The 17,485-nt window shown below is 33.9% G+C and overlaps 2 protein-coding genes across 3 annotated transcripts; one reads left to right on the top strand and one right to left on the bottom strand.

Annotated features, from left to right (window-relative positions):
* Positions 1-2,689: 2,689 nt before the first annotated feature.
* Positions 2,690-10,544, top strand: LOC122595247 (probable ubiquitin-conjugating enzyme E2 24). 2 transcript variants are annotated; one of them, XM_043767582.1, is made up of 9 exons: positions 2,690-3,098; positions 4,714-5,320; positions 5,409-6,713; positions 7,293-7,427; positions 7,510-7,893; positions 8,004-8,067; positions 8,998-9,137; positions 9,263-9,574; positions 9,952-10,544. In XM_043767582.1, the coding sequence occupies exons 3-9, from the start codon at positions 5,427-5,429 to the stop codon at positions 10,198-10,200; spliced, it is 2,571 nt and encodes an 856-aa protein (XP_043623517.1). In that variant the 5' UTR covers positions 2,690-3,098; positions 4,714-5,320; positions 5,409-5,426; the 3' UTR covers positions 10,201-10,544. The 2 variants fall into 2 exon arrangements, with proteins under 2 accessions (XP_043623517.1, XP_043623518.1); XM_043767583.1 differs by lacking the exon at positions 2,690-3,098 and adding an exon at positions 3,959-4,167.
* Positions 10,545-10,958: 414 nt separating this feature from the next.
* LOC122595429 (probable 2-carboxy-D-arabinitol-1-phosphatase) lies at positions 10,959-14,417 on the bottom strand. The gene is made up of 7 exons (XM_043767786.1): positions 14,180-14,417; positions 13,404-13,555; positions 12,335-12,454; positions 12,129-12,228; positions 11,763-11,902; positions 11,502-11,581; positions 10,959-11,333 (listed from the first exon to the last, which is right to left on the bottom strand). The coding sequence occupies exons 1-7, from the start codon at positions 14,346-14,348 to the stop codon at positions 11,207-11,209; spliced, it is 888 nt and encodes a 295-aa protein (XP_043623721.1). The 5' UTR covers positions 14,349-14,417; the 3' UTR covers positions 10,959-11,206.
* Between the last annotated feature and the right edge of the window lie 3,068 nt (positions 14,418-17,485).

Below are 17,485 nucleotides of genomic sequence, written 5' to 3'. Positions count from 1 at the left end.
AAAGCGAAGAATATTCCCATAATGATACTATTAAAATTTGAAAGTTAGGTACATAAACAATAATCCACTTACATTGTTTAAAAATATATGGAGTTTCATATATCACTCTAGTCAATTAAAGGGCACGCATTTGTCAATCGTCTCTCAAAATTCCAGGTTCAAACCTAAAGTATAGATATTTAACTAGTAAATTTGAAGTGTCACATTGCTTATTGAATTATTGTTATTTAATCTTATTAAAACTTAATAATAATAATAATAATAATAATAATAATAATAATAATAACTACTTGTAATATCGATGAAATTCTAATAAAAGTAAAAGTAAATTACCGAAATGGTACCTGTGGTTTGGTCGAAATTACTAGTTTCATACCTGTTAGATTTTAATTACGCACATCATACTCATGGTTTACAATTTTGCACTCAAAAGGTACCTCACGCTAACGATCGTTAGTTATATCGTTAAGTAACTAACATGCCTTGCACGTGAGGTATGAAACGTGTAATATTATACAAACCACGGGTACCATATGTGTAATGTATAATTATTATCTATCAAAAAAAATTAATTTATAAAAATATTTACTATTTTAAAATAATTTATAAGTATTTCAAATTTACAAAATATATATTATTTCTATGGTATAAAAACATAATTAATATATTATATAGTTAGTTACAATTGATAGTTTATTTTATTTTATTTTTATTAAAATCTCATTGAAAGTTTAAGAAAGATAAAAAGAAAAATTCATATAGGAATATTTTAATATAATACTAAAAAAAGTAACTCAACTGAAAATGATTTTTATTAAACAATCAATTCAATTTTTATAATTTTTTTTTTGCATAATAATAATTAATTAATGTTTTGGCTAGTAATCAAATGTAAGACGTAGAACTCGAACCTTGTGAAATAACACAAGAACAAAAGCATTATTAATGAGCTATCAACCCATTAGTGATAATAATAAATTATTAATATTTTTAAAAATAATAATCTTAGAACTTTAATACAAATTTTTAAAAAAATATATATATATATAATATTATTTTTTTAAATAAGTTTATAATAAAATTTGTAAACCAACAATAGTTTTTAAATAAATAAAATAATTTTAGAAGGATAATAGTTTTATTTAAAAGCATTAAATTTATTATAAAAATAAATATCTTGATAAATAATAAGTGTGATTTACACGGATGGTACCTATGGTTAGTACAATATTACATGTTTCATGCCTCATGTGCAAGGCACATTGGCTACTTAACGATACAACTAACGACCGTCAAATTGAGGTACCTTTCGAGTGCGAAATTGTAAACCATGGGTATGATGGACGTAATTTAAATCTAACAGGTATGAAAATAGTAATTTCGACCAAACCATAGGTACCATTTCAGTAATTTACTCTAAAAGTAATGTTTTATAAAAAATTAAAAAAAAATAATAATAAGAATAATAAAGTATTTCCATGCGATTTCTCTTCTTTTTAATTTGTTTTCATGTGTATAGTCAATCGTAGGGATGTGCAAATGGCCCGACCCGACCCGCAACCCGCAAATACAAGAAAATTGGAACCGTGACCCGGTCCGTGATGGTTCGGTTCGGGTCAGTTCGTGCGGGTCACGGGTTTCCTTCACCTTTTTTCGGTTTTTGGCTTGACCCGGCCCGGCCCGACCCGCGCAACCCGTGACCCGAAAATGCAACAAAAGCTTGACCCGTGACCCGACCCGTTAGCCCTTTGGGCAGGGTGGGTCGGGCCGATTCTGGGTCGGTTCCGGGTCGGGTCACGGTTTCGGTTTTTTTCCTCATCCCTAGTCAATCGTTGTCGTTTAAATTTTTAAACTTCGTAGTTCTTGGCAAACTTGTGTTTTAAGTTCAACCGGTGTTTGATCCTTCAATCAGTTTGACTACAAAGCATTTTCCTTATAAATCGGGGTATTTAAAGTGAAATCAACGGTTTTCTGGTTCACCATGTCTGAACAACTGGATTTTGAAAAACTTATTTATTGTCTTTAAAGTGGTGTACTTTTTGTTTATTGATTGTATATTAGTTATTAGATGAGTAGAAATGAAGCACTTAGAAAACATCTTGGTTTTGAAGCCTTATGTTAAGAGTTTAATCCCCATGTTTTGCAAAATAGTCATGTACTCATGTGACATGTGGCCAGGAAATGGGGGCGATATTGGTACCCGTGCCGCATATCACTAATACCCAAATAAAGGAATTGTGTTACCACATACCACAGATACCAGATTATGGTACCGTATATATTTATCGTTCACACCTATCTATCTTAAAATTAAGGTTTTGCTAAATAAAACTTTATAAGCTGTAATTAGCGTACATTAAATTAGTTATACAGTTATCATAAAATTTAATGGGTTAATATGGAAAATTCAAAATTTTTTTTATCACGTTTGGTGCAATTCTAAAAGCTGCATTTAACATTTTATTTTTAAAAAAATAAAATAAAATAAAATTTTGAAACATTTGTGTTTTTTCTAGATTTAAGGTGGCATGACACAAAAAGCAGTTTGTATACTTGTGAAAAAGATAGAAGAGCATTAAATATATCCAAAAAGTGGAAGTGAAATAAAGATACAGATGGGATTATAAGATGATAAAAATAGAAATAGAAGTAAAAAGGATGGAAGATGGTATATTCCGTTTCTAGTGATGGAATATTTGTTTGGTGTTCTTTCTTTCTTCTTATAATTATATGTCCACCACCTAGCTCCACTCACTCTCACTTCCATTTTCTTGAAAATACATTAATACATACATGCAAATAACTTCCAACATTACGTATATATTTACGACCAAATATATATTTGGCTTAAAAAGAATCAAGAAGAATTGAAGTTGTGTTTGAGATGCTAATTGAGTATGGTGTAAGAGAGGGGATTTGGAGTGGGGATTTGCCTCTCTAAACTCCCCACAAAAAGCTTAATTCCCTTTTTGTTTTATTTCTTCATTTAGCATGTGTGAGAGAGTGTGAGGGGGTTAGAAGGTCAATAATATTAAAATTCAGATTTGTTGAATTCCCATGAATGGAGGAAATTCTATGATGCTTCCTGGCTGCAAATGGTACATTTGCTTTTCTTGATACTCATTTTTTCCCCTTCTTTGTTATTTAATTTGTATTTCTAGCTGTTTATGTTAAAGATACCTTAGGAGTTATACTTTTAATGAGCTTATGCACATATTGAAATTATGAAAAGCTAAGGGTGCGTTTGGTTGTAGAAAATGTTTTCTAGTTTTCATTTCTAATTTTCTAGAAAATTAAAAGGGTGTTTGTTTTCTAGAAAACAAATAAAAATTTTGAAAACACGTTCTAATTAAAAAACTAGAGAACATGTTCGAGATGTGAGGGGAGAGGGTGAAATGAAATGAAAAATGAAAATGAAAAATTGAAAACAAGAAAAAGGTGTTTTTAAATTTTTTTTATGAAAAAATAAAAAACCTTGTTTTTTGTTTTCTTAGAAAACATTCTTAGTAAACTATTATTAGAACACGTTTTCTGTTTTTCATGTTTTTTTGAAAAACAAAAATGGAAAACAAGGGGTGTTTTCTACAACCAAACGCCCCCTAAAAGGTTTTACTTCCAAACATGTTGAAATAGGCTAAACCAAACAATCTACAACTTTACAAGTAAAGATGAAGGCATCTTGACTATTAGATTAAAATTAAGGGTTAAGATTTAAAAAACATATTTGAATATTGATATTTGATTTTAATTTAAGGGTCAATGACCTTAACTTCAAACTTTAGAAGATTTCAATCCCTTAGTTTACTAAGTGTGTTGGTATTAACTTTTTTCTTTTTGTTTAAAGATTTAATGAACTTTTAATATACATGACTTACTAGCTTACCAACTTTATGGGCTTAAATAAATGAGCAATGAACTCAATTTGATAATCTTATAAATCGGAAAAAATTGAACTTATTAGCTTTTTGAAAATCGAATAAACCAATAAGCAAAAAAGAAGCTAGAAGCGATTGCACGGTGGTGGATTGGCTAACGTTTTGAAGATTCTATTGTAAATTGAATTATAAAGCAAAAATGCAAAAACTTTAATTAGTACATGCTGCAAAAGATACGGTGGCTCGGCTTTTGTTGTTGGGGTTTTTCTCATGTCTTGGGTCATTATAACTGGTACGAGTTTTTTCACCTTTTTTGTAGTCCTTGCAGAATGTTTCGAGAGGGGTCCAAAATATGATCTGTTGGTAAATTCTAGTTTTGTAATTGTAATTGTACTTTTAGCTTCTAGCATCTTGCTAGCCAGTTGCTTTTTTAATATAATTCCGCCGTTCGAAAAAAAAAAAAAGATAGACGGTGGCCGGTGTATCACTTTATCAACGATGGGCTTTATATTTCCTATGACACATAATATTTAAAGATGGATATGATTAAGTAAATCTTTCATTATATTAAAACACGATTGCTTAAATAACCTATCATTAATTTATTAAAGTTGACTATAAGATTATGGTATCCTCAATATTGTTAAACACACATGCACAAAACCAACCATTATTTTCACGTAATTGACTCATATTCATAAGTTAATCCAAGATGATGTAGAAGAAATTAAAAAACATGTCTTTTTAACTAATAAAAGTGCAACGTTATTTAGTTTCACTATGACAAATCTTGTTTGAAATCAAATCATGTTCATAATTTCAAGTTTTCTTTCAACAGGTGCAGAAGTAAAGGACTGATCATGGCTTCTTTGAATCCAAGACTAGAGACTTTTTCTCCTTTCAGGGAATAGATCAACATTAGCTAAATCCCCATAGCATATAGTATTAGCTCTAGTTTGCGTTTCGGTCATTATAGTTGTTTCCTTCGGTTCATCGTGCTTTCTTTTCTGTCATTATAGGTTTTTTATGTGTACGAAAAACTTGATTGAAACTAGGCATTTCACTCGAGGGCAAATCTCCTTTGGCAATATATATCTGGCATCCGAAAGAACCTTGATTCTTTTCGTGGCCATTTATACAAATATCTATCCATCTTTATATCAAAAATTGTTCGGCAAGTTTCTTTTGGCGCTAGCAGAAGTTCTAGTTGAATGTAATCCATTTTTTTCTGCAAAAAATCTGGCATATAGGGTGTCTCTTGCAGACACTGTTTCCCATTTACGGGCAAATCTCCTTTTGGCAATATCGGGTGTCTCTAGCAGACCCTGTTTCCCTTATACGGGCAAATCTCCTTTTGGCAAATCATCTCCAATATCTTTGGAGATACTATCGTTTTTTCTATCGTTCCTCGATAGTGATATCAGTTATCCTTCCAATATCACAAGGTATGTCTCTTAAGTATTGCAAGTTTCTTAATTATTTCCTTTTTGGTAACTTGAATATTATTTTATCTGATCAAAGTTCTTTTTGAAGGATCAACGACTCAACGTGATGGATGTGTTTTTTAGTGACTTTGATAGCTACAGTGAGGGTAGCTCTGATGAACAAGAAGATGATGAGTTCTTCTACAGTGGACAAGCAAGCTCTATTCTCTCTAATCTTCAAGAAAGTATCGTGAAAATCGATGATTTGTTATTATTTGAGAGAAGATATGTCCCTGGTGACATTGTTCGTTTGGTTAATGATCGTCCTTTTTTACAAATAGGCAGAGTCACGGATATTGAAATGGTTGTGGATTTGGAGAATGTTGATGGAAAGAAACTAAAAGGAATCAACTCCAAGAACCTGCAAAGAATTCGTTCGATCTCAACCAATGACTATGTCATATGGGGTCCATGGGTTGGTAAAGCTGACCACATAACGGATTCCGTTACTGTCTTGTTCGATGATGGTACCAAATGTGAATTTACGTTGACTGGCATGGAAATGGAGAAGCTCGTACCAATATCTCCAGATTTGTTTGATGATTCACAGTACCCTTATTATCCAGGACAGCGAGTCAAAGCTGTGAACTTAGCCCAGTCAAAGTCAAAGTCAACCCAATGGCTCTGCGGGTCGAAGAATGAAAAACATGATGAAGGGACCGTCTGCACGGTGGATGCAGGGTTGGTCCAAGTGACCTGGCTAGGTTGTGCAGTAATTGATTTGGAAACAATACCAGTGCCACCATCTTTACAAAATGCAAAAGATTTGACATCTTGTTTTTCTCAGTCAAATTGGCAGCTTGGCGATTGGTGTGTGTTACCAAAGATTGACCACACGGGTTTTATGAATCACACAGTTCATAAACAATCAAATCGACATTTTGGTTTTCAAGAGGTCTTTTTAATTGCTCAAATGAAATTTAAAGTTGATGTCTTGTGGCAAGATGGAACCGAATCGTATGGGTTAGATTCAAGTTCTCTTGATCCTGTCAACACACTTGATGCTCATGATTTTTGGCCTCATCAATTTGTTCTCGAGAAAGAAACGTGTGATGATCAAGAAAAAAAGTGGGGTCTCGTGAAGGTTGTCGATACAAATGAGAAGACAGTGAAGGTTAAGTGGGAATCTGAATTAAAAGAGGAAACTGTGAGTGCTTATGAGCTGAGGGAGCACCCTGACTATTCTTATAGTCAGGGTGATCTCGTGTTTCGGCTACAGAGAGGGCATAACTTAAAAAACAGTGAAGATACTGACAAATGTGGCACTAATCTTTACTTGGATCATATTGGGATTGTAATTGGCATAAAAAATGGTATTGTTGAAGTCAAATGGGCTGCAGGTTCTACGTCCAAGGTACAAATTTTCTTTCTTAATGTTGTTTTATATCAGAGGTGGCAAAATAGGCCGGATGGGTGGGTTTGGTAACATGTCAAAATGGGCAACATTTTGGTACCCTCGGGAAATGTTGACCCAAATCTATCTTTGTCCAACTATGTTACTGTTCATTTATTTTCAATGTGTCAAATATGATTACAAAAGTTATACTGCGCATACACTTTGGGTGACTACCTTTGGTCTCAGAAGATAAGTCTGTGTATGCAATTTTTTTGCAAGACTCAGTGACTCAAACGTGTTTTTTGACTAAAATTAATACTTTAAATGAGTATATTGTCTTTTTGAAAACGGACAGAAACATGTTTGCAGCCCGACAAAAACCTCCGCTTGAGCCCATTTTAACCTGTTAGCCGAATCATCGATATATCTTGTTAGCCCATTTTAACCTGCTTGAGCCCATTTCCGAGTCATTTCTTGCTTCACATTGAGAATTTCTATCGAGTGAAGCAGGAAGGCACAAAAAATTCTTGTTTCTTAGTTTTCCGTGACAGTTTCTTGTAAGAACATTTGATCTCATTTTTTGATGCACATGTACAGGTTGCACCTCAAGACATTTTTCGAGTTGAAAAGTCTGAAAGTGTCTCAGCAACGCCTTTGATCAACAATGACAGTATCGAGCCGAATCAAGAGAAATCCAGGCACGATAACCATTCACCGGATCAATGTGAAAAGGTACAACAAACTGAAATTACCTTATGATAAGTTATAATAGGGTAACCATAACTTGAACTGAAGTTTTCCCTTTTACTGTTAGTGTTTCTCGGATTCTGATGATGAGAGAGATTGCTTAAAGACGTTATATGATTCTACTACTTTTAAAGTCCCACGAGCTGCAATTGGGTTCTTATCTAATGTCGCTAGATGTCTTTTCGGGTTCTCTCCTTACACATCACTGTCAAGTGCTTCATATCATGCATCCGAGAAGGAAACAGTACCAGATTTTGACAGTGAGGAAGTCAATCAGGTGGTTGTAGAGACATCTTCTGAGGAAAACCCTACCGAATTCAAAGAGTTGGAAGATGCTTCAGCTTTATCGACCAACAAGAATCTCAAAGAGATCAAGCAGTTTGACATGGTCAACGATTGCTTGAACCACCACTTTGTTGATAGTCCTGAAAAGTGCTCCGCGTCAAGTCAGGTTAGAGGTCAACTCCATACGTATATTTTAAGCTTTCTGTTAATGATAGTACTTACCATTGCATATTTGTTTATCTGAGCTCCAAAAAATGATGTTTCGGATACATGCAGGTGAAAAAATCTTGGCTAAAGAAAGTTCAGCAAGAATGGAATATTTTGGCTAACAATCTTCCTGGTGAGATGCTGTATATTTTCTACATCTTTGGGATGAACAGGAAATTGTAGAAGTGGCATAATGGGTTGGTCGAGTGGTTTGGTTTACGGGTCGAAACCAGTAATACTTTGTACATATGGGGCTGGATTGGGTTCACTAGTAACACTTTTTTGTCCAAGTTTTTTGACACTTTCTGACATGATTACAGTACTTTTGAATTTCAATATTTGTATAATTGCTTCATGAAATGATTCAGGAAGTTTTAAACATTAGAACTCTGACCTGTTTTCCTTATTCCAACTGTTCCTACCCGTTCTGTTAAAGATAAACCATAACCCGAATGGACCAGTTATAAGGTAAATGGGGTTGCCGCCTCTATGGAATTGTAATGACTCAAATCATACTTCGCGTTTGGTTCACAGAATTTGATGGAATTTGATGGAATTGGAATTGAATTCCATTTCTTAGTGCGTTTGGTTGCACAAAGAAGAGGGAATCTCATTCCATAGGAATGTAAACATTCCATCATTTGATGGAATCTCCATTCCTTGGGGATGGAGGAAGGAATTTCATTACTTCCATCACTTGAATTTTCAAAAAATAAAAAACATTCCGTCAAATTCCATTCCTTCAAATTCCAATTCCTTTGAAAGATTCCATTCCTTCCCAAAACATTCTGTGAACCAAACGCGTAGCTCAATGCATTTCTTTAGACAAAGACTCCGTTGTTTCCTCTTTTCTATTGAGATAGTTATGAATTCCATTGAGTTTCCCTTGTTTCATCGAACAACCCAAAATTCAGTAATTTCAACGACGAAAAGATATTTTTTGAGGCCCTGATACTCAGCCTAGCATTGAATAGATCTGGCTTATGTTCTTCATGTAGCATTCAGACCGAATGACTCTATGAAATATTCAAGCAATCTTGAATCTTTATGCTTGTTTTCACAGAAACAATATACGTCCGTGTGTTTGAAGAAAGGATGGACCTCTTACAATCGGTAATCATCGGGGCACCAGGGACTCCTTATCACGACTGCCTCTTCTTCTTTGAGATCTTCCTTCCCCAGGAATATCCTCATGAGCCTCCGGTAATCTTTGTTTTATCATCAACTCCTATAAAAAACCACTCTACTAGAGTACTATCAGTAATCCTGTTAAATTAAACTGAACCTTGCAAAGCTGATGAGTAATGTGTTTGCTTGATGTCCTGCAGATGGTGCATTATGAATCTGGCGGGTTAAGGGTCAACCCAAATTTGTATGAGTCAGGGAGGGTGTGTCTTAGCCTTCTCAACACCTGGACCGGGACAGGGACCGAGACGTGGAACCCCAATGGTTCAACAATTCTTCAAGTTTTACTCTCTCTTCAGGCCTTGGTGCTTAACCAAAAACCTTACTTCAATGAAGCTGGGTACGACCAGCAAGTTGGAAGTCTTGAGGGTGACAAGAACTCGTGTAGCTACAATGAGAATGCGTTCCTTATGAGTTGTAAAACCATGCTTTACATACTTCGCAAGCCACCTAAGGTACAACCGATCTTTCTATTTTGTTTCCTTTCATGTTATAGCTTATGCAACATTTTAGATCCATGTACCTGTGACCAGTTACTCCAGACTATGTTCTTAGCTCAAACTGTCAATTGGAAAAATAATACAATAAGATTTATTTAATGCATGGTAAAACCTGCCAAATCATTTTATTCAAATTTTGAACTATATTTTTCAAAGCTTTAGGCCACAAAGTCCGGTCCAACCTGTACAAAATACTGTGATGACCCATTTTGCCTGACCCACCTATTTTGTCCTCTACCAGTAATCTTTTCCAAACATGCTACATAGAGGTTAAAAGTTTTTTTTTTCGAACATCAGAATCTACACAACTAACGCTTGGTTATAAAATGTAGCATTTTGAAGAACTTGTGGAAGAGCATTTCAGCAAACGCTGTGTGCATATCTTGATGGCTTGTAAGGCATATCTCGAAGGGGTTCCAATAGGTTGTGCTTTCGAGAGCCAAAATCTTGATCCCGAACTTCAGAAAGTTAATTCTACTGGTTTCAAGATTATGCTCTCAAAGCTCGTCCCGAAGCTCATAGAAGCATTTACTGCAAGGGGTTTTGACTGTGGCGAATATAGTAAAACGGGGTGGTGGTAAGTCATCAAATAACATAGGCCATTTTCGGCTCCTACAAGTATCAAATCGAAAGAAAAATAGAAATTTGAAAGCATCAGGTGTATCTCGTAAATTATTAGCGATTTGGATTTGACAGCTCGTTTACCTAGAAACAAAAATATTGGGTTCTAGTTAAATCAACAATTACTGTATAAAGGTTAAGGTAGTTTTTGTTTGGAAGTTAAGATCTAAGATTCAGAGAAACAGAGAAATTTTAATGCATGATTACATGCTATTAAAGTACTGTGTATATGGATTTGAACTTTCTCTAGAGAAAGAAATTACCAAAGTGTTCTATGTAATATATTACTGTATTTGTTTGGGTTTGAATAATGTATAGTATTGTGTTTTTAATTTATAACTTTTAATGTAATATATTCCTCAATAAAACAAAGTGTGCCTTGTTTATATTAAAGCTTTGTTAAATCTTTTGATGATATAAGAGTGACAGACATGGATTATATTGGAAAAAGTTCAGCTGTGATAGTGTGAGGGTAGAAAGACTTGAATAGAAATATAAACAGCAGATGTTTTCCATGTTTAAGTTATCTAGAGAAGGAAAACTCCGATATATGTGACCTAACCGTGATATCAAGTGGCCTGTTTCTGAAAGATGTTACCTGGTGACATTCGAACATGAGACCTCTTGGTGGTTTAAGCCTCATCTATAAAAGCATATAACATACATAAACTAAGTAACTGAAGGTAAGGTTAACATCTAGATTTTTTGCTCAAACCACTTCAAAATTTATCATGGATTTCATATCATAATATTTAGCATGCCCTGTTCTCATACAATCTTGTTCATGATAAAGCAAATACAATATGATCTTATATCTTTGCTACTAATAAGTGCGTCGAGTTGACTCAACTAGGCTTAACTCGACTAGGATCACAAAAGGACTGGATAATGGAAGTGGAACCACCATTATTTATCAAACTTGACTTGATATGTAACTCGCATTCATGAATATTGAGACCTCCATGTTTAATAACGATAAGTGTGTTCAGTGTACATATGAGCTGTCATGTTCATATACTGAAGCATAGCTTCGCCTTCCACATTGAACTTAAACACGGTTATTCCACCATTATTCACATCAAAGGCTCGGAACCTATAGCAGCATATAAACACATGATTTGGTGACATCAGTCAGATACACCAAATTACGGTGACCCTATATGTTGGAGCTACTCTTCTTTACAGAAAGCAAGGAAAGCAAGCCTTTTGCCACAATCATTCCCTTGCTTTTTGCAACAAGAAAAAGGTTTCTATAACGTACCTCTCTGTGCTTAGTCCAAGGGCCGTGCAGATGAGCGCTCGTAATATTGATTTGTGGGTCACAACAAGAAAATTATCCCCCTATAATAATAATAAAAAACATTGTTACACTCACCATGCGATGAAGACTGCAACATTTGGTTTCACTAACAATTTTGACTAATGGTGGAATGTCTAAAGCAAAGAGGAAACTTTAGACAAACCTAAATAATTAGTTTTTCTAGGACATTAAGACAAATGTAAATAATGATAGACCATTTACCGGTGTCAACAAGATTTCCTTCCAAGCAATGCTTGCAGTGTCCCATATTTGCCGTACAGGATAAATGCCATTTACATTAAAATTGGACGGATCTTCCCTCCATGTTGTATATTCCTTCGGATATCTTAGCCTGGCATCCACTGCCTCCAAATACTGAAACTCATTTAGTAAACTAGAGGTGGATATTTTGAATAATATACTTTAGAAAGCGTCACTGGGTCAAAACTCAAAGGGTAAACTCAATAATATCAGCTGAAAAAAGAGACAAGGCGTATGGGTTGAACAAGCTGTTCTTTCAACGCAGAAAAAATCATAGTAAAGAAGATATTTAGGTGGCTCTGATAATGTATATACAGAGTTACAGACCATTTTTCATGCCTTCAAGGTAGAATAGATGTGCCTCCTTCAGGTTATCAAGAAAAATCAAGGGCTCTTTCCTCTCTGCCCACAAGATTTCTGCAGTTGACTGCAGCAACATCACCAATTTAGAACTAAATGTTTTTGAAAATCTGTTAGATTTACCTAAAACATAGTTTCATTACCCTTTACCTAAAACATAGTTTCATTTGTACCTTGGCACGAGAAATTGGACTCGAGAAACACTGGTCAAACTGTATATCTGCCAAAGATTTCTTGCATCTTTCAGCTTGCATAATTCCAGTTTCTGTCAAGACCGATAAGTCTGTACTTCCCTGAAAGCATAATGCTCTATGTAATCTGAAAAAGCTATAAAAATCTTAAGAGCAACCCATAGGCAAATGTTTATCGTTTTAAGCATCTTTGACGAAAAATGCTTAAAAAGAGACCTTCGTACAAACATGTATAGTCCATTGGATGAACCTACAAGGATATAATCTAGAGAAAGTCTTATCCTTAAGCACACATAATTGGTGACGTAATTAAAAAGAAAGAAAGTAAAGAGTACAAATGAAACTTAGTATCTTCTCCTTTCCATGAAAACTTACTAATTTGCGACATGCTCATATAAACTGTCATATTTTCTGTTTCAGTAACTTTTTGTCTAAAACGAACCTGCCCTGCAAGCTATGTAACACATGGCCACTTCTTCTATATGTAATTTATCTCATGTATACCTCATGTATAGATACTATCGCCTTATAACTTATTTTTGTTGTTTTTTAGAATATTGATACGTTCCTTAGTAAAGAGTAAACACTACTATCATTTTAGGAGCTTAAACCGATGCATATACAAGCTTTACAGAAGTGGCAACTTCAATCTTTTATATAGGTCGATTTGGGCTACGAATTATTTTGTAACAAGAAAACATTCCAAATGGGCCAAAAGTCACCCAATGTGTATTTTTAGTGCATACAAACTATATATGTTATCATGATAATATAGCTTATGCTTATTAGCAAAAAGTTTATAAAGGCTGATAAGCTGATAAGCCTGTTTGGATGGAAAACAATTAATAAGCTATCCAAAATAAAACTCCTTAGTAATCATAACAAAATACCTTGGTAATTTTTTTAAATATCAGTAAAAAGTGTTTCAGTCATCCCGATCCATACAAAACTAACTATGATGATCTTAGCCAGCTTTGACCCATTACCCAATATGTCTAACCTGCGCAATTTTCTACTTTTAGAGGTTTCAGAAGATTAATTAATGACAAACCTGAACTCTGCTTTCGTCGTTCCAAGAACTTAAGCCATGCCTTACAAGAGTCACTTGCTTTGGGGATGACAATAACTTCTGTGTAAGAGAAGTTGTTGCTTTACTAAAATCATATGAGCCACCTGTCACTGAACCATCGCTTCCATTCGTTCCTACAATCGTACCAGTATATTACAAACCATAATTATTAGTATTATTATCATTATAAATCAAAAACCATACAAATAATACAAACTACTCTTATCATGTAAACTTTCATTTTTGAAAGGCAAATATGTAGTTTAATATAGACTAAATTTTTTTTAAAAAAACTTAAATTTACAACAAAACTAGAACTTAGAAATTACATACAATGAAACAAATTATTAACCAATAACCTAAACCTCTGGGTTAAACCCCAGTGGCCAGGGGTGTTTCACTAAACCGGGGAGTTTACTCCAAGGTCTCGAGTTCGAGCCTTGGTAGGTTCTCTTCGACGGTATTTTCCAATAAAGGAGATGATATGGTGAGAAAGGCTATTTAAGATCCGCTTAGTGCGGACCCTTTCGTTGTGCGATTAGCACGCATCATACACGTCTGAGGTAAAAATTCACTTGTCAAAAAAATTAACCAATAACCTATATGGATACTTTACAACTACCACAGATAAGGCTTAAGTTGATCGATGAAGAGATACATATATATATATACACACACAAAACCAAATATCATGCATCATGCAATTCAATATGACAATATAGATAAAGGTTTGAACTTGAAGATATATAAATAATTACCAGTGGTTAGTGTGAGCTCTGATCCTGATGATGAACACAAGATTTTAAATCTTGGGCATGAGAAGGGAGTGTAAAAATGAGTATACAACTTCTTATCTGAAAATGAATTATTATTATGATTATTATTATAAGGTAAATGTATGGTTGTGAGAAGAAATTTAGAGTTCATGTTTTTTAGTTTGTGATCAGATTACTATCCGAAATGTGTTTTGTCTTGTTTTTTACTATATATAGTTTGTTAAAATGTTTTATAGGATAAGGGGTGTTCATGTTTTATCTTAGAAAGGAAAAGGAATGGTGCAGAGGATACCAAATGTGGAATGATTGGATTACATGCAGGAGTAGGTTATGACATACACAACCCTTTTTAAAATATTATATTTAGTCGTATGATTTTATGGATGCACCAAGATTTTAATAGGATTGTAAAATTTCTCAAAATACCGTATTTCAAGTGGAACCAGCATCGGTATCTAGTTTTGGTAGTTTTTAAGATTGATACTAAAAAATAACAAAAACAACAATACGTGTCCATGTAACCATATGAAACCGGGATCACTACCAATGGGTACGATTATCAATGCATTATTTTTGCAAGAGAAGCTCCTATTAAAATTTTTTTGTCTTAACCGGGTTTACGTTAGAGAGTCCCTCACTTAATACCTCGTAAAAGGAAAATCCTTAATAGTCCGCTCAAAAACATGACAACATATTAGATTAGAGAAAAACTGTCTACTAAGATATAAATCTAAGTCTCTTTAAATTTAAGCTTTCATAGAAGAACTTGCTTACCATTGGACTATCTACCCATTGTCAATTGATATCTAATTGTATATATACATATATATTGTTGCCGGTGACTTTTAATTTTATTTAATCTCATCCATTCAATCAAATTAATTATCAACCATGGCCGTTTAAAATCCTCCATTTAAAACGGAGGTATAGTTGGGTGGATAATTAGAACGTGATAATTTATTTATAGGTAGAATAGGTCTTCCCACTTTTCACGTCAATCCCGTAAAGACGTAAATCACCATTTAAAATGGAGGTTTAGTTTACTCATGATAAGAACAGATGTATTATATATAGATTTCATTGGATAAATATGAGTCAAGCAAGTAGCAACGCACACACATATTAAGATATACAATACATATCTCTCCGATAATATATATTTCTGTTATCCATCTCTTCTCTATTCTTTTCTTAATAGAGTAGTTAGGGGCGGCGCAAATAACCACCGAAATCTGTAGGTGATGGGAGCGGCGGGTATATATATATATATAATATGTTATCCCACGCTTTCCCACATAGCAGACAATCATCATAACCACCAGCGTGTCCTTCTCTGGCTATACATTTGACACCAGAAAAACGAGCAACTTGGTGGATGGTACTTTCGAGCAAGTGGTTGTGAACTTGGATGGTGGGTATCGATTTTTGGATGTGAACACTGGCGGTGAGACCAAATCTTCAACGGATCTGAGAGAAATGTTGTAGTTGCAGATGATAATTATATTCGGTGTGCCTTAATATTAATAGATGAAAGGTAGACGGAGGCATGCAAGTAGGCAACAATAATGATTAATAAGGGAAGAAAGTTGAAAGTTAAACTTATAATTGTGTCAGTCAGTTAGTCAGCCTTAAGTCAAAACTTATATTAGACCATTCATTTTTATCTTTACAACATGGTTACGTGTATTGAACTAAAGTATGGTTTGTACTTTGCAACAGTGTTACGTGTATTGAATTTAAATATGGTTTGACACTTTGCATTTATGCAATAGAGGTAACGTGTAATTGCATTAGAGCATTCATTTTCCTTCTTCATTTTAGTTTTAATTTTTTTTATTTGTTAGTGCATTAAATATTAGATAGATTAAAGATATATGCTTGATTGTACAACATTTACAAATGAATAGTTTATAAATTAATTATTATTACTATATATGTGCTCTCAATTCAACACTTAACTATATATATATACCCAATTTATTTGAATGTCCACACGATGCTTACAACGTGTGAGTGCGCAAAGTATAGAAGTTGGAGTTTTATAAAGGGATTAGTGCTTTCGGATGTAATAAACTATGTCCGAATATCTATGTTATGTAACGATGTACTCGGGTGTCTAAAACATGTAATTAACTTCTATTTTGGTCTAAACATGTATTAGATGACCGGTTGAAACATTAGCCGGTCACCCATTTGAGTTTCCTTTGCCTAGTCATCGTTATTTACCTACGTGGATTATATATATATATATATATTCGTTTACTGATGATAAGAACAAATGTATTATATATAGATTTCATTGTTTGAATATGAGTCAAGCAAGTAGCAACGCACACACATATTAAGATATACAATACATATCTCTCCGATAATATAAATTTTTGTTATCCATCTCTTCTCTATTCTTTTCTTAATAGAGTAGTTAGGGGCGGCGCAAATAACCACCGAAATCTGCAGGTAATGGGAGCGGCGGGTCTATATATATAATATGTTATCCCACGCTTTCCCACATAGCAGACAATCGTCATAACCACCAGCGTGTCCTTCTCTGGCTATACATTTGACACCAGAAAAACGAGAAACTGGGTGGATGGTACTTTCGAGCAGGTGGTTGTGAACTTGGATGGTGGTTATCGATTTTTGGATCTGAACACTGGCGGTGAGACCAAATCTTCAACGGATCTGAGAGAAATGCTGTAGTTGAAGATGGTAATTATATTCGGTGTGCCCTAATATTAATAGATGAAAGGTAGACAGAGGCATGCAAGTAGGCAACAATAATGATTAATGAGGGAAGAAAGTTGAAAGTTAAACTTTTAATTGTGTCAGTCAGTCAGTCAGTGTGCCTTAAGTCAAAACTTATATTAGACCATTCATTTTTATCTTTACAACATGGTTACGTGTATTGAACTAAAGTATGGTTTGTACTTTGCAACAATGTTATGTGTATTGAATTTAAATATGGTTTGACACTTTGCATTTATGCAATAGAGGTAACGTGTAATTGCATTAGAGCATTCATTTTCCTTCTTCATTTTAGTTTTAATTTTTTTTATTTGTTAGTGCATTAAATATTAGATTGATTAAAGATATATGTTTGATTGTAAAGCATTTACAAATGAATAGTTTATAAATTAATTATTATTACTATATATGTGCTCTTAATTCAACACTTAACTATATATATATATATATATATATACCCAATTTATTTGAATGTCCACACGATGCTTACAACGTGTGAGTACGCAAAGTATAGAAGCTGGAGTTTTAAAAAGGGATTAGTGC

Source organism: Erigeron canadensis, chromosome 4 (assembly GCF_010389155.1).
Source record: "Erigeron canadensis isolate Cc75 chromosome 4, C_canadensis_v1, whole genome shotgun sequence".
In the NCBI taxonomy this organism is placed as follows: Eukaryota; Viridiplantae; Streptophyta; class Magnoliopsida; order Asterales; family Asteraceae; genus Erigeron; species Erigeron canadensis.
This window is presented reverse-complemented; position numbering and strand designations above follow the sequence as displayed.